General features: G+C 35.7%; 1 protein-coding gene across 1 annotated transcript in view; it reads right to left on the bottom strand.

The window, feature by feature from the left end:
* Positions 1-1,495: 1,495 nt before the first annotated feature.
* TRHR (thyrotropin releasing hormone receptor) overlaps positions 1,496-25,702 on the bottom strand; it is a 39,791-nt gene continuing 15,584 nt past the window's right edge. The window contains exon 3 of the mRNA XM_003938587.4: positions 1,496-8,752. Within this exon, the coding sequence (XP_003938636.1) occupies positions 8,345-8,752 (408 nt within the window). The 3' untranslated portion in view covers positions 1,496-8,344. The remainder of the gene's footprint in view (positions 8,753-25,702) is intronic.

The following is a 25,702-nucleotide window of genomic DNA, read 5'->3' as shown; positions in this document are numbered from 1 at the left end:
ACAGGAGAATTTGAACAAAGTTGAGTTGAAATAACATTATACTTTATGGTTCAGGAGTATAGAGAAACAACTATTTTTTCTGTGATACATAAACTTTGTGCTATATTAAAACTATTTTAACTGACATACATATGCAATGGTAGCTCTTCAGTATTTTAGAAGGCAGTGTTTCATTGGAAATGAAAATACTTTCTACTTTTGATAGTTTGACTCATCATACTTATGATTTTTGACTTTACTGTGGTATGAAAGCAATACAGATTCAGTAGAAACCATAATTTGGAATAAATTACATTAGATATTCAGCACTCTTTCATAAATAAGTTTTGTGTTAGATGATTTTGCTTAACTATAGGCTACTGTAAGTGTTCTGAGCATGTTTAATGCAGGCTAGGCTAAGCTACAATGTTCAGTAGTTTAGGTGTATTAAACATATTTTCAACCTACAATATTTTCAACTTATAATGGGTTTATTGGGACATAACCACATTATAAGTTAAGAAGCACCCTGTACAGAGAGAACTATTTTGTGTCACTTTCTGATTTTTCATTTTCAAAATGATATTTCTGATCCACCACTCATAGACATCTACTTAAAAACATTATCACATCGATGGTACTCCAAAGCAGAGCCTGAAACAAGGATTTGGGTGCAAATAGTACATTTTGTAGGTTACTTCAGGAAACAGAAGTGAGGAAGTGGGACAAGGAGGGAGGAAAAGTCCATGAAGGGTATGTGTTTGAGTTGATTTCCAGTAGGAAGAATAGGGGCTTGGTAATGCTGAGGACCTTTTGAAGAATTGTTTTGAAGATGGCTCAGAAATATTCCATTAGACGATAAGAACCTGGAACATTTGTCTATTAGTTTTTACTCCCCACTTTTTGATGGGTGTCCCTAGGGGTATTAAATCCCTTGAAATCTTTGACTACCTGTGCTTACACTGAGTGTTATAATACAGCTTGGAGGAACTCTGCCACTTCAGTTTGCTGAAGATGGGATAACAGCAATGTATATGAAATGGTCTACCACAGCTGTGCTGAAATCATGGGACCAAAGAGGAGATGTGGCATGAGGCACCATGAGTGGCTACTATCACTGGTTTATTTTTATAGATTCATCTACATTATCTCCCCTTATAGATATAATAGGCAGTTATGCAGAGTGCATGGGATGGACACATTCAATTTATTATAAAATTAAATGTCTATTTGTCTATTACTTATAATTATTTTGAAAAACCACCAGTGGTACATGTGGGTGGCATTGAATTAAAATGAAGTATTTTGGGCAAGTGGTTTAGGGTCCAGTCACACCAAAAATGAAATAATTTTGAAGAAAAAGAAATCTAAAGAGCCAGGTCTCTCAGTTTGATGCTTTATTGCTCACCATACGATACTGGAACAGACACACAGTTTCTCACAATAAAGCACATAATACTGTACTTTATTAAAAAAGAGTGTTTGCCCCACAAGGACACAATGATTAATTCCCAAAATAATGAAATAAGTCAGCATACAACTTTCTAAAGCTGATAGAAGGAAGCCAAAACATTCCAAGGCATGTCGTAAGCAACATGCAAGTCAACACTATTGTCACAGTAGTCCTAAGCAAATCACATGTTTCCCAGTTTCATGTTTAATGTCGAAGTTTGGGTTCATGAAGGGCCTAGGTCCCTGAGCTAGCTCTTATCTCTATGTGTAGCATAATTGGATAAATCCAGAGTCATTTAGTACTCCTGAATAATATACACATATTTAAATATTTTTAAGTATATGATGATAATGTAATATAGAAAAAAGATAAATATATACACATATATTTTTCACTTGGACAATTAGGACTATAAGAATACTTTTAGAATTATAACATAAGACTGTATTTTCTAGATAATCAATGAATTCACAAAGTTTAGAAAACAGACATAGCAGATTTATATACATTTCTACTTTATATTCTTTTGCATGGGTGAACATTTTCTCACCAAATATAAGCACAGGTTGGTCCCTTACTTCCTTTATCTTTTTTTTTTCCCCTTTTTTGGACTAGCTGCCTTCCTTAATCAATCCCTGATGAATTGTATTTGCTTTGGATACACATTCTTAATATCAAGAGCCTTGCTTTAAGATTTATTTATGTCTCCTTTCCTTTACTCATCTTATTTTTTCTCACATGGATCATCTTTTCTTTAACTATCTAAATCAAATCTATCCTTGAATGACTTCAAGCCCTATGGATGCCCCCTTTCCTCTGAAGAGCTCAGCTGTGCGTAGTCTGAAATCACACAATTTGGCTCTCAATTATGTATTCTTTTTTCTTCTGGCATGTTTCTGTGTTAATACATTGTCACTAAATTGTAATCTCCTTGAAAGCAGAGAAAATGTTTTAGTCTTCCTTTTTCTCATTATTAAAGTAGATGGGTGGACATGAGAGTACCACTGAAATTGCCATGCATGTTACATACATAGGGATTGTTCTGACCATCATCTGGCACACTTCATGCAGTGCCTTTCAATGAGCCAGGAGAACTATTTAAAACATAAAACAAGCACAATGAGTTATCTGATTGTGAAGATATATCTGTAGTCAAATTAGATATTATTAATACCCAATTTAGAATATATTTCTGAATTTGGGATTGATTTACTCATTCATTTTACAGATATTTAGGGACATCATCCAACAGATAATAAATAATTAACTAAAAAGTAGTTTAGATAATTTGTGAAATACAAAGATGAAATAGACTTACCCTCAAGGATTTTTCCATTTAGTTGCTTAGTAAGAATTACGTGAGCTTGAAGGCTCTGAGGGCCCTGAACTCAGTGGTTTTTAAGGTATGCTCAGAAGACTATAGGCATCAAAATTATCTAATAAATGAGAATTTATTAGGGCAAGACCAAAAGAAAGTGCATTTTAAGATAAGCTCCCAGGTAACTCTTATGTATATGAAAGCAGAAATGTTTTATTATTCTTGGCTAAGGATTAAATATTTGGCCTCCTTACTAGGGCATCTTGTGCCGTTTCAGGAATATTATGTTCCTATGGACTTCTGAATTCAGATCTCTGGTTAGATGGAGACTTATTCTGCTATCTTGTATTTATTTCTTTTTTTCTGAAAAGTCACCATTTTTGTCAATATCAGTCACAGCATTTTTTAGGAAGCTCATACTATCTCTTGTTTGGAAGTCAGAGAACAACCTAATGCACAAGAATTAAGTTCATTATTCTGTGAGGAATGAACTAAGCACTTACAGGTACTGCTTCGGGGCTCAGATACACTGAAGGAGCTACAGCTGACTCCACTGTTTATCCTGCCTTTTTAACTTTTATAATTTATGAAGTACTTTTATTTCCATTATTCCAGTTGAGAGTGTGTAGCATGGACTTAACCCAGGTGCTTCTCCATTGAGGCCAGGCAGGAAAGCAGTGTGAATTCACTGTTTATTGGCCATTAAAACTATCCTTTGTTACCTTGCTGGATCCAGATTTGAACATTTGGGACAATGTACTGTCCTAGCTGTACTCCTTCATTTAGCTCTTTTTATTTTTCCAGATGTCATTTCTAAAATGTGAATTAATAACCTTATATTGGCTTTGTCATGAATGTGCTTGCTGTAGAAGAATGTAAATAGGCCCAATGATATTGTACACAAACACTCATGATCCCTTTTGTCAAAAGAGATTACAATAGTTACTCCTTCTACACAGTTTGGTTTGGTTTTCTGCAGTTTCAGTTACCTGCAGTCAACCTCTACACAAAAATATTACATGTAAAGTTCCAGAAATAAACAATGTATACGTTTTAAATTGAGAGACATTCTGAATGGCATGATAAAATCTTGTGCCTTGCAGCACCATCCCACTCAAAACGTGAATCCTCTCTTTGTCCAGTGTATTCATGCTGTGCACGCAGGCTGCCTGCTGCTAGTCATTTAGTAGCCATTTTGGTTATCAGATCAAAAAAACAGTATATACAGAGTTTGGTACTATCCACAGTTTGAGGCATCCATTAGGGGTCTTGGAATGGATCCCCAGAGGATATGGAGGACTACTGTATTTGAATATTAGAAGCAGAATCCTGTAGATTTAGTTTATGTCAGCATTGTCATCATTTGGTACTAACCATGTCAGTGACAAAATTGTTCTCTAATGTGCAACCCCTGTAAATGAGGTTTGCTGCTGAGTGATGAGATTATACTAATAGGCTGAACATATCAGAAAAATAGTACAAGGTCTTAGCTGACCTTAGTTTCCTGTGTAATCAGTGAAGAATTAAGTTAACAGATACTTCTAATTAGAGTCCATAAAGTAGAATGAGAATATGTAAAATTGATCATTATATTAAAAGTCATCTTATGAGATTTCCAATGGACCGTTAACAAATGCTTCTTTAAAATCATATTTCTGACATCTCAGATATGTATTCTAAATATTGCCAAATGGTTATATCTTGAGGTGATGTCATGTTGGTCTTGTTTTTCTTGTACGATTATGAGCTTCATAAGAATGAGAAGAGCCTTTTGTCTGCTGAAACAAATTTCTGCAGCAATTTTGCACATATTGAGTGTTCTTTGATTAGTTTCTGACAGAAATCTCTAAAATGCCAAACTTGTACTTTGTTCTGTGAGGGAAAGAGCCATATTAAACTTCTCAACTCTATACATGATCCCTCGCATGTAAATGAGGACATAAATAGAACTCTATTTTAAGACATCAGTTTTTCAATGTTTAAAAGTGATTTCATGAAAATGAAAGTTTGCAAAACAACCACATATTTTTATACATAAATACATTTGAAAGAACACTTGTACTTAAGATATTTCATGTCCAGGTTTAGTCTTGAATGAACTTAGATGAATCTTTCTGCTACGAGGAAAATGATGATTGTGGAGTGATGAGAGTTTGATGGGGAAGAGAGAAGAGAGAGAGAAAAATACTTATGACCACCGAGCTCTGTAAGATTTCTTCGTGTGTATTATTCTGAAAGCTTATGTTCATTCAATCAGATCTTGGTTTTGATGGCTGTTTATTGTAGACAGCTATGCTTGCATAGGAAATAAATTGCTGGGGATATTCATGTTTACTGAGTGACTTAAAACATTTGAAAACATTTTTTCTTGACTTTGGAACTGACTAGTGTACAATAATTCACATTGAGTTTCCCTATTTCATACACAAATATTCCAACCCCTGTTTTAATTGCAATTGAGAAGTAAACATATTAAATATAATATTTATAGAATTCAAAGATTGATGGGTTAACCACATAAAATCTGTTCCTTCAGAAAGTTGTTCTCTTTTTATCATGTTTAGAGATTTAGCATAGTTTAAAAGGATATAAACTCTTTTATTCTTTAAAAGCCAGCCAAAACTATGTTGACCCAGCTTTTACTAAGACATATTGTTCTTATTATTCCAACATAGTCTTCTGAAAATAAAACATTTCAGATATCCATTAAGACTTAGTTGCACTACACTAAGTTTTATGGCTGTGGCTTTTCCTTTGATATTATAAGTTGTTTAGCTAAATCAGCCATTTATTTCTGTGTATTATCAAGGTTTATTGTTCTGTACACTGAATTTGTTTAAGAATGGCTATAGAGTCCAGACTTGTCTTATTTTTCTTCAGCATTTAGAATATCTGCCTTGTTTGTTAAGGTCTAGAAATAGACCCACAGCCCTTAAGTCCTGAAAGTGAATTTATGTTTGTTCATTTTATTCATGATTGGTGCCCTTTACCCAATTATCTCAAGTGTAAGATCTAACCAATAACACTCAGCAATTAATGAAATTGGAAGTAATAAAATAAAACAGGGAATTTTTATTAAGGAAGGCTCTTAATAACATTACTTCATTTCACCAGCAAATTTTAATCTAGCTCTTTGTTTCTCATTTGGTGGTATATTAAGTTTTGATTATGGAAATATTTCATAATTGAGTATAGTGTGATAAAGAATATTTTAAAAAGTTATGTCTCTTCTGGATAAATTCAAATATTTATTGGATGTTACATAGGAACATTTAATTTTATAATGGCATTTGCTTTAGAGTTAAAACACTATGAACTGAGTTCTTATGAATTTCCCATGTGCTCTAAAACTAATAGATTATTGGCAAATAACTTTTTAAAAATTAAAGTAGAAGAAGTCAGTCCATACATTAAATATCCAAAAATGAGAAGAGCATCTTTGTATTCTATGTATATCGTGTTAAATTAATTGTATTTTTTAACACCTGATATAATCATTCTGCAAAATCCATAAATTTTTATCAGTTAGGAATTAGGTTACAGGAAAACTGGTCTTACCATCAGAGAAATCACAGCTGTAGTGAAATTGTGATGAAGATAATGTTGATTGACTCTACCCGCATACCTGGGACATAGTAGGTGCTCAATCATATTAGTTTCTTTCTGTAATGAAAAAAATCTCATATATTCCAATCCCTTTTTCTCTAGTTTATGAACATGTGGGTATGTGTTTATAAACACACATATGCTTGTGTGATTTGGGGTTGGGTCACTCTGATGCTCTATACAATGCCAAGATTAATATTTATACCGGAATGAAAAGTCAGTTGACGTAGATTGCTTACTGTCATGCAGGTAGAATTTTAGGGTATTTTCTGCAAATATTGGCTTTCATTTGTTTACTACTATAGCAACAGGATAAAAATGTCTTGGTGGAGTAGATGAAGACAATTTTCAAAAAAGCATATTCTAGAATGAGGTTCTGGATAGTAGAGTCTCCATGAAACAGCATTTAAAAACAAGTTTTGAAAGTAGAATGGCATATTCTTCATTAAGAAGGTGGGTAGTCCTAATTATCATTAGCAACTAGGTTCTAGAAAAGTCCATAAAATAGGGATATAGACTGGAGAGGGAAAATGCCAGGCTATGGGGCATGTAAACGTATGGGTACTTTTTGATCATCCAGTCATTAAAAATCAGTGACTACCAAACCATTACCAAGGGCAATTTACACCCTTGAAGATTCTGGTTGGCCAAATCTCAGTAGGTAAGAGATTCAGGTAGGAAATGATAAATGCCCTGGACAGATTCATTCACAAATCTCTAATAATCACTGCATTAGCAGATCTCAGTCATAAATATAAAAGTGAGAAACTGATAATATGATGAAATCAGTTTTAACTCTACTGAAAATAAAGCCAACAGAATTTTGCATTGCTTTGATTGAGAATCTGTAAACAAAATATCAATAACATTTGAGAAAAAAACAAAAAAAAAAGAACCTACAAATGACAAGCAGTTAGGAAGAAAAGACCATTGCAACCAAGGTAAAAATCCATAGACTACAATTCTCAGTGGGAAGTCTTCATCTGGAATGGGGATACCAGGATTTTGGCTGATTTAGAGTAACAATGAAGCTTTTACAAATGTTTCAGACTTTTAAGCTAGATTTTGCTTGAAGGATGGCTCAATAGTTTATAAACAAAAACGTCCAAAAAGATTTTCTTGCTTAAAAACTTCAAAGAAGAAGCAAAACGTTATTATAAATACTTGCTTTTGTCTTGGCTGTACTTTTCAAAATTAATCATATGTTAGTTTGTATCTTCACAGTTATTTAATCCGGGTTTTTACCTTGTTCCGTCTATCATGTAGGAGGCTGGAAGAGTTGATAAGAGTTGGATTTATCTTAAAATCTACATTTCTTCTTAATTAAGAATTTTGGATACTTTGAGGTTTATTTTACGTTAAAGTTAAGTGATGGTTATCTGCCTTCTAAGATAAAAAAATCATCTCAGAATTTTATAAACATTATGACAGTTTTTAAAATACAGTGAACATGTATGTCTAAAATCTTATTTTTACTCAATATATAAAATGTTTTCTATAATATTTTTCCTTTTAATTTCAGATATACACGAGCTAGCACTGTACTATGTTAAAAGGAAATACTAACTGCAAACATTTAAAAATCTGCATGTTGTCAAATTATTGAACGTATAAATAACTTAGGGGGTTGAAAAGTGACATTTGATAAGGTTATTATGAATAAGGTAAATTGCAATCTAGATTTCACTGAAACTCTATAAGCCCAGAAAATATAATAAATTTCTTAAGTTAAACGAAAAGGGCTAAACTTTCACTTTTTAATCATTTAGCTATTTCACAGATCGACTTCATTTTTTTGTGATACTAGTTTGAAAGAAGGAAAGTCTGAATCATCCTTCTTAAAGTTTCTAGGGTCAGGACTTGTTAGAACATTGACAAAGACTGATCTGCTCTGTCTTCACATACAAGTATTGGCCATATTCTCCCTTTTGTTGATTACTGCACAGATTCTCATTTTCTCTGTGGTTTGTTTTCCCCTAATTCATGAATCAACTTTGGCTAAAGGATACCTCCGAAGCCAAGCAGGTGTCATCAAAAGATACTTTTGTGGCAGACAGGTAAGTGTCAGTGACAGTGATGTCATCAAGCTCTGTGCTGAAATGGTCTGACTCCTTGATGACACTGTAATTTAGGGCCACAGTGTAGTTAGCAGGTTTCTCTGTTAGTTTCTGCTTGCAGTTGCAGAGCTTTCTGAAGGCTGCACGGAATTTCTGGGACATGAGGTTGTAAATCACTGGGTTGATGGCACTGTTGAGATAAATGCAAATTCTGCAAAAGAGCAGGAACCAATTTTCTTGGAAAGGAGTGGAGAGAAATGAGTTGACAACCACAAGAGTCCTGTAGGGCATCCATAGAAGGGCAAACAGAATTACAACCACTGCCAGCATCTTGGTAACCTAAGGAGAAATAGAGAGAAATGCTGTACAAACACAAATGAAAACAAAACAAAACACCCTTTCTTCTCTCACCCAAACCTTTAGTTCCCAAAATGTGGTCTGAGACAAGGACTTAGGTGCAGGTCATTTACTGGGGAAATAATCCTAGGAAGCAGGATTAAGGATTATTCATTAGAACAGAATGCAATAGACAAGGAAAAGCCAAAGTAGGGTGTGCTATTGAGATAGCTCCCCCTATGGCCAACTCTGACTCAAATAATGCAATTGAGAATTATCTGCCAGAAGGAAGAGAGTGGATGCTGGTGTCCATTCATTAAAGGGTGTTGTGAAGGACTTTAACTCCTCTGTACTTACAGAATTCTCTTGCCTGAAAACTCCTAGGGCCTTTAGAGAGGAACTTAAGGCCAAGAAGAGGATAGACAAATGGTACAGTGGAGGCCTGGAGTGAGATGTTTCCAGCTGCACGAACCATCTACTGCAGCTGTGGCTGAAATCAGAGTCTCGTAAGAGGATGTTAGCACAGGGCGCCAAAAGTGTCTGTGACAAGCATTAGGAGATTTGGAGTCAAATCCCTTCTTTACTTACCCTATGCGTGGCCTAAGAAATTTTCTTAACCTATCTTATGGCTCATCTGTAAAATGGAGCCAAGAATGCCCTCCTAAATTGAATGAGGTAACAGTGGATGAAAAGAATAATGCAAAAATGTCAGTGTTTATTGAATGCCTGCTATATGCTAGACACTATCCAAGGTGTTTGATATCTGTTATCATGTTTAAAACCTCCTAAAATAGGTTTTGTACCCACTACTTTTTCAAATTATAAAACAAGTACAGAGGCTGTTAAGTACTTTGCTGGAAGCTGTAGAGTCTCGGGCCAGGGTTAGTGAGTGAGCTTAAATTCAAAGCTTTTGCACTCTTTTAGGTTAAAGGGAAGTGAAAGAGAGAGAAAGCAAATGCTGGAATTCTACCTAACGCTGAAGCCACTCCTAAGTATAAGCACTGCACAAGAAGTTAGACAATAGGTAGGATGAGGTTAATATCCCACATTGCTCACTGCTCACTGGGCTTCATTCTGACTCAATGCAGGTAGGATGCTAATGCTCCCTATTTTGCCACTGGGAGTAGAAACGTTGTTCAGTGAGATTTCACATTGGTTCATATACTACCAAGTAAGACATTCCAGAGATTCTGACTTCTTATAGAGTCAAGAAGGGTCTACTTAGCAAAGGGGTTAACTGAAATGTGATTTTTCCTAAGTGCACTTTTAAAACTGTGTAAGTAAGTATTTTAATTGGTCATAGGAAATCAAAGTGATAAATGTTCTAAGCTTTTGGAGGAGATGCAGTGATTATCATCTTCATTGTCATCATCAACCACATCCCTGCCTTTATTCTCTGCTTGGTACTCCAGACTCTGAAATCAGATCACTGCTTCACACTTGTCAGCATTCTCCCACTCCCTGTCAGGCGTAAAGCATCCTACATTGAAATACCTAGTTTAGTATACAATTAGATCTCTACCATCACATTTTAGTCCTTTAAGATGGCACAGGTAATCTGAAAAGTGCTATATAAATGTTATCTTATTTAATGCTTATAGTAACTCCACGAGTAAGCTAGTATTCATTTCATTATGCATATGAATAAATTAAAGTTTAGGTAATTTATATGATTTGTCTACAGACACATGAGTAGTAAGTGACAGAGCTGTGATTCAAACCTATGTACTTAAGACAAAGTCATGCTCCTTTCTTTATACTTTGCCCTTTCTATGAAAGTTTCTTGCATTTTTGTTAACATTTCTACTGTATTATTTTCATTATGATCACCAAAACACTTAACTTCTTCAATGTACAAACCAAACGACAATTACTGCTGCTAAATTTCAGAAGAAAGGTTGAATTTCATCTACTTTTATCTTTCCCTACAACTGTCAGGTGAAACACTGAATCCACATTGAATCCACATGTAACATGTACCTACCTCTTTTCACTGAATGTCAGTGAAGGGAGCAACTTAGATTGTGTGGAGAAGAGCAACCTGTTCCAAGGTTAGCATCTCTCCTGTGTATTTCCACAGCGCCTCCAGGCATACTTTGACATCATTCCCAAAGATTTCATTGCAGTGACCTATACTTGTTTATCTCTCCAATAAATAGTAAACTTCTTCACAGTGTGGGTAAATTTACTCATTTCTCTACTCTCAGGGATTTAGGGCACTATGTAATGTAAAGTGGCCCTAAGAAAAACTTTAATAAATTCAGGCATGGAAGGAATTGTTTAAAAATATGTAAATCTGATCATTTACTGTGCTTCAATGCTCTGCTATATTGTTATAGGGTTTTGCAAGAATATATTATTTAACATTTTAAACACTCTCATAAATGGAGATTAGGTCAATTAGTAAAATGAGTCCTTAATACATTTCAATTTTTTTGTTTAAAGTGTATTTGTAAAATGTTAAGGAGATGTGAAAAGAAAAAAATATAATACTGTTTCTAGGATTTACCCAGAAAAACTATACCTCCAGTGAGATGAAAGAGAGTACGTTTAATTCTGCCCATACTTATTTTTAGTTAATTTCAAATTTTTGATTTAGTTTAATCAATTTTTTAAATGTTCACAAGTTTTTACTTTAGCTATAGTTTGGATTTTAACAGCTCATACTCAGTGTAAGAACAAACACCTAGAAAAGAAATGTCATCAAGATTGTCTTTTATACTCAGGTAATTTCACTGTGGTTTTAAAAATTTTATTTCTGCTATTATTCCTTATCCTGAAAACGTGACATAAATGTAGATTTGAAACACATCTTAAAAACCTCATTGTTTTGAAATATTTACGTTTCTGCCAGAGTAGCAGATAGGGTGTATGGTGATATGAAAGATGGCTTCTTTACACCAGCCTCTGCCCTAAGATTTAAACATTCTTGAGAAATAGCATGACGCAATCTTTGAGTGAAAATGATCTTACAATATACTTTTGATTGGGAATGATTCTATCCATTCATTCTAAGTTATGTATTTGCATCCCTACTGTGTATCAATCAATGTTCTGGCTCTCAATGATTTGACAGTGATCCAGAGAGACATGACAATGCCTTCATGTACCTTAAATCTGATGAACAATTATAATACAATGTGACAACTGCTCAGACAGAGGAATGTTTTGGTTCTAAGGGAACCCTCGATATAAACTTGGGGTTGAGAGGTTGTTAGCAGGGGCTTCCTTGTCCAAGTGACATCTAAGTCAAAATCCTAAGATAAAGAGGGATGAGAAGACTGTTCTTGCAGAGATTAAGTGTGTGTGACAATCTGAAAGCATAACAGTGGGCATATGATGGGACTAGAAGTAATTTAGTATGCAGATTTCAATTGCAGACCATGTAATGTAGTGGCACTATCTCTTTCTTTAGCAATCTTGTGGAAACCACTACAAAGCCATTACTTTTATATGATGAGGTGATGTCACACTCTGTGGAGCACCTGGCTTCCATTCCTTCTGCTTTCCCTACAGAAAGAGATACAGCTGCCAAAAGGGGTACAGGTATATTGAGTTCTGAAAATGTCAGCTCTGTGGAGTCATTTTAGTCAACATAAAAGCAGGCAGCCACTTTTGCAGAGTGTATTGAAGGCAAGCAAAGGAGATTGCAAAAATAAATAAATTAAAATTTAGTATTTAGAGAGTGAGCTTCCTGGCAGAGACAGTTGGGAAGGGCAGATGAGAACAGGAGGGTCTAGGCTTGATGGCTTCTGTTCTTGGCCACTCTGGCTAAGCGTTACCTTCTTTGTGAGGATCAGCTGGTAATTTTGGTATCAAATTCTGCTATATATCTTTTAGTCTTCACTGTATTTAATATGTAAAATAAGCAGCATAAACCTCTTACAAAAGTTGGAGTTCAGTCCTTCTCAAAACCCCCTTTTGTCATCTTTATAAGGCCTCTAGATAAAGATCCTATTCAGGCAGTTATCTTTTATAAGTGTGCATTGGACAGATTTCTGTCTTATTGCTAAAATGAAGATTATAGTTCCTCAAGTGGGCTGTATATGCAGTTCAACCCTGTGTATATCTGCTGCATGGAAGAAACAGGCTAACTGGGTTCCCTCTTCTAACATGCTTATGAATCTTCTATTACTAATTACTATCACTGTAACTACTGCTATGACTCTTACTACAAGTTCTGAAACTATTAGCTAACATTAGTATATTGCCTTTTTGTTTTAGAAAGGTATTAGATTTATAGAAGTGTTGTAAACATAATGCAGAGAGTTGCTATATACCCCACACCAAAGTCCTTCTATTATTCACCTTTTGCATCAGTATGGCAGATTAGTCACAATTAATGAATCTATGCCAATAATTTTTATATGGAGTTCATTAGCTCCATGCTTGATTCAGATTTCCTTACCTTTTATCCAAAGTTTCTTTCCTGTTCCAGGATCCCATCCAGAATACCATATTATCTTTAGTTGTCACAGCACCTTAGGTTCCTCTGGGCTGGAACAGTTTCTCTAACTTTCCTTGTTTTGATGGTCTTGATAATTTTGAGGAATACATGAGGTATTGTATAGAATGCACTTTAATTTGAGGTTGGCTGATATTTTTCTCATGGTGAGACTGGGGTTATGAATTTTTGAGACGAAGGCCACAGGAGTGACATGCCATTCTTGAACCTGCTCCAAACAGGTTTGCCAGAATGGGAGAAGATGTGAAGATAGCTATAGTAAACATATCTTTTGAGAATTTTACTGGAAGAGGACAATTAGGGAAACTGTTCTAGAATAGTGAATAGTCCAGTGCACAGTGTGGGGTTGTTCTCATCTCAAACATATCTACAAAATTATTTTTTAAATATCTGCCTCTTCTTTATTTCTTAGTCACACATTTAAGAGATCAACATAATGCATGAAAAAAATGTGACCTTTTTCATCAATGATCCAAATCCTGAGTGGAGTTCTGATAGCAGTTAATTGTTGAATTTTTAAAAATTAACAGTTCTTTTATTGTAATTGAACCATTTTGTGCTTATATTTTTCTGAGATTTGTAGGACAAGTGTTATCACTGCCATTTTATTGATGAGGAATTAAAAATTGAGCTCAGAGAAGCAGAGAAATAAAGCCATACAGCTTATACATAAAAGAAACAAAGCTAGCTACTGAACCAAAGTTTTCCGAGTCTTTCCAGATAATCACAAAAAAATCGACATATATAGTGAGTTGAAGAATTTTAATCACTGTAAATATTGCTTATGAACTATTTGGAAGGCATAATAGTGTTGCCAGAAATCACTGGTAACTATGGAATTGTGGGGTTTCTGCCCCCTACATTCAGAAAACACTGATTAAGAAGAAAGTTTTCTTAACAAGGCAGATAGAACTCCTTCATACTAATCTATTCCTGGGGACAGAAAAAAATAAAATTGAAAATACAAAAATAATCACACTTTAAAAATGAAAAATTTTATTTCTTGGGCCACAGTCCAGTTAACAGCATGCCATTTATTAGGTTCTGGTTACATAGTATCTGGGGACATTTTGATTAATTATCAGATATTAGCTTATAGGTTTACCTAGGAAGTCGTAAGGATTTGATTCATACCTCAATGCCCTAGGAGTTTTAGTCAAAATTTTTGTACTGATTCAGAAAAAATTCTGAATTTTGATTCTATATATGATTCAGAAAAAAATCTGTGCATGCTCATGTATCTTGCTAGTATCTGGCTACTCCTGCTTTGGAGATAAAAGATATGGCTTTGTTCTTCTGTGTGTTATTGAATGACAATATGTAGTAGGTACAGAAGAAAGAGTTGAAATTTGCATTCAGCATGGTGGTTTCACAGTCCTTTTCTGCCTCTGAAGACACTGGCCAGGTAATATGACTTTTGTCTGAACCTAATCTAAATTCCAGGGCAACCTTAAGTTGTGAAAAAGCTCTGTTAGTACTAAAAACCAAAGCCATATACCAGACGGTGACAACCTTATCTTTAAAATTGTATTCGAAGACTATTTATCTCTTTTATAATGAGTGATCTTCAAGGGTATTACAAACAGATAACTTTAATTTGTGAATAGACTCTTTATCAATTTTGGATCTCGCCTTGCATAATGCCAAAACCCCTGTTTGGCTTCATTCACAAAGTAGATCAACAACAGATCTTCACTTCATCTGTACTCTACAAAACGTTGGGAGAAGTCTTTTTTTTTTTTTTTTTTTTTTGAGACGGAGTTTCGCTCTTGTTACCCAGGCTGGAGTGCAATGGCGCGATCTCGGCTCACCGCAACCTCCACCTCCTGGGTTCAGGCAATTCTCCTGCCTCAGCCTCCTGAGTAGCTGGGATTACAGGGACGCGCCACCATGCCCAGCTAATATTTTTGTATTTTTAGTAGAGACGGGGTTTCACCATGTTGACCAGGATGGTCTCGATCTCTCGACCTCGTGATCCACCCGCCTCGGCCTCCCAAAGTGCTGGGATTACAAGCTTGAGCCACCGCGTCCGGCCGGGAGAAGTCTTTTGTACATATACTTGGCACATAAGTACTCAATGCACAGCTAAATTATTATTCAGTAAATATTTTTCACAAATGTTAAAATATTATTATGGAGTTATGCATCAGTTTAGAATTTGTTAAGTCAGCAAAAATACTCTAGTTCTTGTATTTCTTCTGGCTGGAATACTCTCATTTTCAGAAATATACTTCTCTCTGGAAATATTTTTTTGTTAATGAATATAAAACATTTAGTCTTTATTATTCTAATGCCATTCTTCAGAGGGTAACAATACATTCTGTGCTTGGACTCTGTCCATGTTCTCCAATATTTCCGCATATTAACAAAGTGTCCTATAACTAGGAGTATTTTACTCTCAGATGACCCTCAGTAAAGCGGTCAATGACTCTTTAAATTTTGTTAAAATAATTGTGCCTGCTGAATGATGAACTTGACACGATAATTAAACAAATCTGAATTTAGCCAAGCTTCCACACTAATTGGAAGCTCTGGGAATTTCTTCTTGCATATTATTCTGCTGTTTTGATTTATCTCTGGAAACTCAGGTTTTTTTGTTTGTTTGTTTGTTTGTTTTTTTGAGATGGAGTTTCACTCTTTTGCCTAGGCTGGAGTGCAGTAGCATGATCTTGGCTGACTGCAACACCACCTCCAGGGCGATTTTCCTGTCTTAGCTCCCCAAGTAGCTTGGATTATATCTGTGCACCACCACGCCCAGCTAATTTTTGTATTTTAGTAGAAGTGGGTTTTCACCATGTTGGCTAGGCTGGTTTTGAACTCCTGACCTCAAGTGACCCACACTCCCTTGACCTCCAAAAAGTGCTGGGATTACAGGCATGAGCCACTGCGCCTGGCTGACATTGATCTTTCAAGAGACAGTTATAATCAATGTGGGGTGCTTCATGTCATGGAATGAGATCATTGATGGGGCTTAAAAGTTGAATGAGGGGGATAAAACGAGGGCTTGACATCAACTCATCAGTTAATTATAATGAAAGTGAATGACAACTGAGTGGTGATTCATGGAGGAGAGACTGTGGACTGATATTCTGTGTTGTGTATTGCTTATGGATTTCTTGCCAAGAAGCCACCCAGGGATGGTGATGCATAGGTTCTTGACTTCACTTGCCAAGTACTGTACCTAAACGTTTCATTCAGAATAGCCTTTCTGGCAAGCGTTATGGAGTGTGTTCTGGGCTCACTTCTGATTAAAAATGCTCAAGAAAATATTAGCGGGGATTCACAATAGGGAAACTTTGGTTGTATCTGATAAGGAAAGAGAAGAAGGACTGAAGGAAAAGAAAACAGTGACACAGGATTTTTATTTTTGTTTTTTTTCTTTTTTGTTTTTTTCCACAGACAGGTTATCAACTGTCACCCAGGCTGCAGCACAGTGGTATAATCATAGCTCACCGTAAACTTGAACTCCTAGCCTCAAGCAATCCTCCCATCTTGGTCTCCCAAAGTGCTGGGATTACAGGTGAGGGTCACTGAACCTAGCCAGGATTTTTAAAGTATAAACTTATAAGTGTGGCACATCAGTGAAATGGGGAAATAAAGTATTTTCTTCACAATTCTAGAGTACGCTGAGAAATATAGGGAGACTTATTTTTTGAGCAAGACATTTGAGGAGACAGTAAACTATACTTTATATCTCAGGGGGTCTGCATGCACCAGCAGGGGCATGAGTTGACACTGTTATCAGGGGGTCTGCATGCACCAGCAGGGGCATGAGTTGACACTGTTATCAGGGGGTCTGCATGCACCAGCAGGGGCATGAGTTGACACTGTTATCAGGAGGATATCAGAGCACAGATGACAATAGGCTTTATAGGATGGCTTAAAGCTATGTAGAATATGACATGACCCTTCCTCTGTGACACCTTCGGTTCTCTAGGAAAATAACTTAGCATCATCAAATGCAAATGTGAAGGTACTTCTTATGGAAAATGAACAGAGCTCTGCTTTTCACTCTGATGTGAGATGAACCCTCAAAGCCTTGTACTTTCTTTTGGGAAGAAAGTTAGAGGCACACATGGAAGAGTGGGAAAGTGATGGGATTTTGAACTGTCCTGGTTAGTGGAAATGGGGTTCAATGCTAAGTTACACCAACATTTCTCAGTGTAAGAGAGGCTCCAAGTGATGATGAGCCTTGCTTTCTGAGAATCAACAACAGTCTATGTGAGATGGGAACTATGCAGTATTTTCAGAACATATTTTAATCTAGAATGGAAAAAATGAGATGAAAATGGAAGGTATTCTAATCTAAGTAATGGGAATTAGCAGATCAAAGGAAGAAAGATAATTAAAATATATGAAATACGTAGCAGGCACCAAGCAAGGCACTTGGTATATTCTTCATAACAGCCCTACTTTTTATCTACATTTTACAGATGTCAGAAAATGTATACGCTGGTCATCAAAAGCCACACTTTTGCTGTATCGGTATATAAAAATAATACATTGGACTCCAACATCATCTTTTTCTCTTTACTATAATGCCTTGAATTTTGGGAAAGAATATTTTTCCTTAAATTTGAAAAACCTAAAAGCAAAACTTGGGCTTAAGTTTGGAATTGGCAGAGGTTGTATGTGGGAGGGGAGTAGGGAGAATGAAAAATGAACTCTTATTTCTACACAAGAGTTTATTATGCCTATTAAACCTAACAAAGATATTCCTGTTCACACTGTGATACTAAGTTCTTATGGAACGTATTTTTAAATGTTTCTTATCTCAGGGTTCTTCTAAGAATGGAAAACAGCTGTGTGCTAGGTAAGATTTGAATATAGACTTGAGGATTAGACATAACACTTTCTACAATGCTAGCAACTGTTATAGTTCTGAGGTTTTAGTATTGATTATGGAGTCTGGTAATCACGAATGATGAGAGGTTGGTTTTTCTCCTTTTGCTTGGATGTTTTCTTGTTCACAGGAGGTGAGTATTTAGAAACATACTGAGAAAGAAAAACTCAACTGGCAGAATTTGGATTCAAATTACAATAACATCTAAATTTAGAAAACAAAATGTCATTTTGAATTCTTTTGTGAGCCATGCTAGAAAAATGCTACAGTTGATCTGCCATGGGCTAAGTTTGCTATTTATCCTTTTCTAAATATTCTCTCTTCTAGATAAATTACTTGTAAATAGCTAAGCCTGTGGAAAAGTCTGTCCTAATATAGCTCACTTTAATTTTCTTAACTTTGCTCTCTAGGGTATGTTTACTTTTTCCTGCTTATTTTTTCATTTGGAACTAGTTTTTAGGAATTCTAATTGAGCACCTTAGCTGGCTCCGAGTTGCTAGTTGTAACACTTCTCTGAAGACACTGATCTTTCCCAAGGGAGATATTTCACAGCCTCTTCTCTCCCCTCGTGCTTCTCTGGGCTATACAGCCTGGTAAAGGTGATATTGTAAACAGAGACACAGATAAGTGATTCCTCAGCTGCTTACCCAGTAGGGGATGGGAAATCAAAGAGGATATTTTAAACTGTAGAATGCAAATGATGGAGAAGGAGAGAGATGATGGTGATCCTTAAATAGAAGTAAAATTCTCAGAGCTGCTAGATTTTTAAGGGGGCATTTAGTTGTCTTGCTTCTAAAAATCTTGGACAAAGTGCCTCATCATAGAGCTGGGAGCACCTGGGAGGCATCAGACTCCTTCTCCACCTGTGTCTCTCCCAAGGGAGACAGGCTATACTACGTTCAGGCCTGGAGTTACAGAGCTAATTTTCTAGCTATCCTAAAAGAACTCACAGAGTTAGCCAAAAGGTAGGCACATTATCTTCCTTCAGCAAACCATACATTCAACCTTTTCCACTAATTTTAGCTTTCTGATGAACTAAGTATGATACTCAAAATCAGAAGCCTTGGTTTTAAATCTCAGTTTTACAAACCATTGCCACTAAAAGATTTTTTTAGCCTTGATATCTGCATTTAATGTGTGAAAATATATGCATAAAGATTCATTACAAGGAGAACATGAAAACGCATTATAACATTTCTTATATAAGGGGCTGTTATACTCTTTATCTTGTCTTGAAATCTGCATCCTTGGTAAGAGGTGCCAGCTTTATCACTCTGTGTTAATCTAACAGACTGAATGGAGTTTCTTTGAACTTACCTGCTTCTTCACTGCTTGACTAAAAACATAATTTGAGCCTACAAACCATGCTGGCCTTGGCAATGGGTTCTAAGCAGTCAACACAGATTATTATTGCATCAGAGTCTCTTTTGGATGATACAATCAGGATTGATTTTGTAGTATTAGCATAGTGATGAAGGGAACAAGCTATGGAAGTAGACCTAGCTACATTTCACCCTTGTAAGCCTCAGAATATATGTCTGTGAAGTACAAAGAGGTATGAAGAATAAATGAGGTAGTTTAGGTAATGCACCAGCATAGAGTATGGTTCTCAATAAAAAACAGCTAATTTTCCATAATTTAAGGGGGTACGATTTACCATCACTGGGGAAATATGTAGGATTTAGCCAAATGACAGATGAAGACTTTGACAATAATATAATAATAATAATAATAATAATAATATCTTACTGAACACTTTATATTTTAAACATAGAACCAGGAATTTTATTGAATTGTTTATTTTTTATGGTATTTATGAGGCAGGCATTCTATTCTTCATATTATATGAATGCAGAGAAACAGATTCCTAGGTGTTAATAATTCTGGAGAGAGGTAGATACTAATCCTTCTTCCAGTTACTTTCCCTCATGTCTCCCTGTTTATTTGTTTGTGCTAAGAGTCATAATCTGAAAGGATCCTGTTCCTTCATTGGCTTGCTTATGCACTGTCTCTCATTCTTCCCTAGACTGATGACTCCTTGAGGGTTGCCACTCCTCTACCTGCAAGGGGCAACATGAGGCTCTGGCACTTAGTAGGTACAATAAACATTCAGAAAAAGAAAGAATAAATGAATGAAAAAAACCAGTTCATTAGTGCTAGTCTAAGTCCTTCTGCCTCTGTGGAGTTCTGTGTTGCCATTTTACATTTCCATTCCTAATCACGAATGTCAGTATGATATCGTGTCTGGTTTCTTTCCTGCTTAAGAGGCAGGATATGTATTGCATGTTTTTGTCTCTAACTTCTAAAACAAGTTTGGCATCAAAAACACTTGCATTTAAAAATCAGAATCAATGTGTAAAGATTCCTTCTCAGAAAAGGACATGATTGATAGATCAGAATACAATTACAGTGAAGAAAATGTTTTCAGGAAACAGTCAGTTATTCCATAGAAATAAAGAATTATTGGCTATATTGTTAGGAAGAACTTAGGAAAAATAAAGAGCTAAGGGAATGCTAACTCAATTTGATTTATGATAAGTTCACTTCCTATTACTGAATATTGATTGGCACTATGTTAATATGTACCAACCTAAAATGGGATTTGCCTCCAAAGGATACGAAGCTCATTTTAACAGGTTTTCTTGCTCTGTCCTATCTGTCAGCTGTCACATTCAATCTTCTGTGGCTCCTCCTTTACTCATGAAGTTGTTGAAGGCTATTTCTCATGATGCCACTCTGCATCTATAGATTATAAATTGGTATCTTTAGGGTCTACTGAAATAAGCAGGTTCCAACATAACACAGACAGCACTTTGTTTAGGAGATACAGAGTTAAAATTAAAGCAGGAGATGCACTAGCTGCCAGTTTAGGCTGCCTGCGATAAACTTGACCTTTACTGCATTTGGCAATTTTGTGGAATGCAGACATATTTATTTAATGTGTATTAATAATTTGCTTATTGAGCAATTATCATATACCAGTACATATACTAAGTGTATAATTATTTTCACAAATAAATTCTTAAGTAGGAATGGTTCCGGAGTCAGCAAGCTTTTACTGTAAAGGGCTAGATAGTAAATATTTTAGCCTTGTGGGCCATACAATCCTTATCACACTATTCAATTCTGCCAATGTAGTAAGAAAGCAGCCATGGTCAATAAATAAGGGAACAGGCATGGCTTTTTAAGATCTACTAAAAATTTAATTAGGAAAACAAGCAGTAGAACTGCTTTTGCCCCATGATCTCAGTTTGCCAGCGAGTGGAGTAGTTGAACACTTTTAATACAACAAATGTATATAATCTGTTTCAAACTACTGTTCATATTTATGGCTCATTATTTTTCAAATTCTTCACCTATTATCAACATAGACCATGAGTAATATAAATCATATTATGCTGGTTCTTAGCTTGTGAACCAAAGTTTTGATTTAGAATTTTCTTTCTTTTATGACAGAATCATAATTTGCATTCTCTCTCTACCAACACCTAAAACAATCATGGTAGCATTATACTTTTAATAATCTTGGAGCTCTTTTCCAGAAGATATGTACTGTTGTGCATGGTTAAATCAAAAAGTAGTGTAGAAAACCATGCAGGAACCTCTTGGAGAAGATGCATGTACAAACGGATGGTAGTTGGCCCTCCAGACCCAAAGCAAGCCAGTCGCTTGGATTTTGTATCAGACTTCATTTACCAATATAAAAGACTCTGCTTTTTTATGGTAGACCCTCTGGCTATCCTGGCTCCAGCACTCACCAGTTGGTAGGCATTGGGCCTATTACTGTTTGTGAGTTTCAGTTTTTTCTTCAGTAAATGGTGACAGAATTTTCATGTGTCTCACAGAGTTGCTGTGTGGATAAATGTGGTAAGTGCTTATGCCAGTGCTGGGAACATAGCAAATTTGAGAAAAGTGAAAGCTATTTTTGAAACTAATAATAGAAAACACCCATAATTTACTATGCACCAGGTTCTGTTCTAAGTATTTCACACATATTAGCTCATTTAATCTCCACAGTAACACTGCAAAGAAGATAGTATCATCTTTATTTTACAAATGAAGAAACTCATATACCACTTTGAGATTTGAACCAGGCAGAAGAGTCTCTTGTCCAATCTGTCCCTAGAAAGGTAACTATTTCTTATTCCCCAGGTGAAAAAGACTGCATAGAGATTGCCATACTTTCTTTTACAAAAATGGAGAGAGCTAAGACCTATTTGGATAAAGGAACACCTGTCACAAACTTCTCTTAATTACTGACCTTCCTAAAGGTCCTTATTCAACCACTGGAATGTTGTAGTTTTGAATTAGAATGCTGTTGCAGTTTTGAATTAGAATGTAGAATGCATTTTCTTTTAGAATAATATGATTAAATAGTATCGCTAATGCTATATTTCCTGTACATAGAAACCAAATGACTTATGTAGGCCAGTCTGGTATCTTAACATAGCATCAATGGGAAAAACTCAGGCTTTGGTGTATAAGTTTCAGGTATTGATGTATAAATGACATTCACTAGTGCCTGAATATAGAGTCAATACAACAACATACTCTGAAAATGGGCTATTTATTTAATATCACTGACTGTTCTATTTAAAATTACACACCTCTCATTTCAGCATTTCATTATTTCCCTCATTCGCTTGATTTTTCTCCACAGTCTGACAGGTTGCAATGTGATATAATATGGGCATTTGTTTTTTATTCCCTGTTTCCCCTTAAAAAGAAAGCTCCATGCAAGAGGGATGTTTGTCATATTTGTTCATTGCTATGTTCCAAAGGCCTAAAAGAGTGCCTGGGATTCAGAAATGTGTAAATATTCAACATATTTTTGTGGAATGAATGAATAAATTTAATTGTCACACATATATGATGATGCTCACTTTTTTCTGGGTGGATACAGCCTTTATCTCTGCACCTCATTTCTGAGATGCTCGTACCGTGGGCAAGTGAGTAAAGAATCAGAGAAAAGTGTTGCCATCAGAGACTTTGGATTAGATTCTGGGATTAGACTTTTTGCTCTTCATTTTTTGAATGTGTGACCATGAGCTTAATATCACTAAATCTTATACCCCTTATCTTTAAAAATCACAAGATAAATTATACTTATGTCATAGGTACAAATGAGATGATGTGTGAAAATTCCTTAGCACCAACATGCCTGGCACATACTAATAGCTCAATAATATTACCTATTACAAAGGTTAATTAATGATGAACACATATGCAAATGGGACAGATTATTTTCTGGATTATGTTGTTAGAAGGATAATCAGACAAATATATTTAATCTGTTACATTAAATATATTTATCCAAGAGATGGGGTATCTCTATGTTGCTCAGGCTTCTCTTGAACTCCTGGGCTCAAGTGATCCTCCCACCTCAGCTTTCCAAGTAGCTGGGATTACAGGCATGAGCCCTGGTACCCAGTTACCAAATGAGATATTAACTGAAGAATTTAAGCTAGAATATTTAAACAATGATTCTTGAACTGGGATGGGGAGGTTTTGAGGAGGATTAAAAAATCACTTAGGGGAATTTTCAAAACTCTCCATGCTCTCTGGAGAGTCTGCAATGTTGCCTCATCTTTAGAATTTGTCTTGGGATATACCTCTAATACTGACAGGAAAATGTCCTGTTCTTCAGGGGTTTGGGGTGAAATAAATGTTGACAACAACAAATTTGCAATATATAAATTTGCAATGTATTATATTAAGATATAATACATTCAAATCTTCATAATGACTGTAAACCTGGCAATAAATACAAAATATTGGCTAGTTTTAGTATATGAGGAAATCACTACTCATTCCAAAGGCTTTTATGCATAGCATTTCCCCTCGCAGTACTACATAACAGTTTACCAAGATGTTTTACTTCTGAACACAGACATTTCTATTTCTCTTTGGGGAAAATGGTTTTGTGAATTTTGTCTTTGCTAATCATCATTTTTCAAGTTGTCTTTATGGTAAATTTTTGGTGCTTTTGAAAGAATAGTTTATACTCCCCAGTGTTACTAAGCAGCTTGACTCTCTAGCATTGATTTTTGGAATTGTGTTAGGTCACTTTAGCTGAAGAAGAAAGATGATCTTACTGAATAAGTAGAATTCTGATTATAATAACTTTCCATTGTAACTCTTTAAAGATAGTGGGCAACCTGGCAGTGGGCTTACATTTGGGAATAAATTTGCAAAAAAAATTATTCTACCTTTCTTAAAGTCTACCAAGACCTTTCTAATGAGCACTAAAAATTATTTGAGATGATAATTCATTTCATCACAGCCCATAAGTTTCTGCTTTTTGACTAACAAGGCATATAAAAACATGAATTTTCTTTCTTCTGCTGCCTCAGTGTTCATGGTTTTTTTTTTTTTAAATCAAGATTGCTTTCTCTGCTTGTGGTATATGCATGGGCATTGTTCTGATTTAAAACATGTTAATGAGAGAAGCAATGAGCCTGGTGTGATTTAATAACCTTTCCCGATTGATTATCCTGAGGAAATGGATGGAGTTGAGGAGAAGCCAGCAACAGAAACTGTTATTCATTAGCTTAAGAGCCATGGTCAGTAATGGCAGTTTTCCTCCTGTCTCGGTTTGGGTTCTACATTGGATTTTGAGTGGTTGACACAGACTTCTTGAGTTGGGAGAGCTCCCCTAAGGAACAACCAAACATTCTGCATGATGCTGAAGTGTGAAGAGTGGTACATTGATAGAGAAAGCCTTTGTAGCTTTTGCCTTTAGTACTCTTGATGCTGTTGGTGAGGCACAAAAAAAAACCCAGTATGCTTTCACATGAACAGGAAGAGTCAAGCACCCTTGATCTATCCTGTTTATTAAGAGCATTGTACCTCACACTATCACATTCCTTTGATGTTAAGGCAGTAACAAAATAAAGTCAAGAACTGTGGGCAAAATGGAGTGCGTGGCTTGTGTCACAGGCTAATTGAATTGCTTCTAAGTGTGTTTCTAGAATTCTTTAAAGATAAAGTGGAAACAGCCATGATATTTGAGGGGAAGAAAAAAAAATGGACTGTGAGCATCAGACATCATCAGGGAACGCTGATAAGGGAAAGTCCTGGTTCAAGATTGTGAGGAGAGAGTTATTACTCATAAATTGGTCTTGTTCACATGTTTTTGAGTAAGGGATGTATTGAGGCACTTGGCTTCTATTGATTTAAAATTAGGACTTTGTAGAACTTTTTGGCAAATGATGAAATCTCTGACCTGTGTTATCATCCAATATGATCCAGTCTGGCCTTTAATTATAAGATCCTTGCCTCAGTGAAGCGGAATAGAGTGCTAAATATGAAATCATACCTGTTGTGTGTGTGTCACTGGCTGCAGCAGCAAAGGAAACAACCTTGAGGACCATGCCAGCTAGCTACTGGCTAATAAAATGGCTTGTCTAAATACGGTGTATTGGGAATGAGTCCCAGAACAGACCCACTGGAAAGTGTTTAGATGTCACAGAGAAATTCAAATCAGCTATAATTTACTACCACACCAGTTTCGTTTTTTAAAGAAACATGAATGGAACTTAATCTGTTATCAGTCTACCCATCTCTACTTCTTCCATTTCCCACAATGAATAGCCATGCCTTTTCTCCTTGCCATTACCCTCATTCTCAATCAATGATTTTCCAT

Source organism: Saimiri boliviensis, chromosome 15, assembly GCF_048565385.1.
Source record: "Saimiri boliviensis isolate mSaiBol1 chromosome 15, mSaiBol1.pri, whole genome shotgun sequence".
NCBI lineage: Eukaryota > Metazoa > Chordata > Mammalia > Primates > Cebidae > Saimiri > Saimiri boliviensis.
Note: the sequence above shows the minus strand (reverse complement) of the source record. Positions and strands in the feature narration are given on the sequence as shown.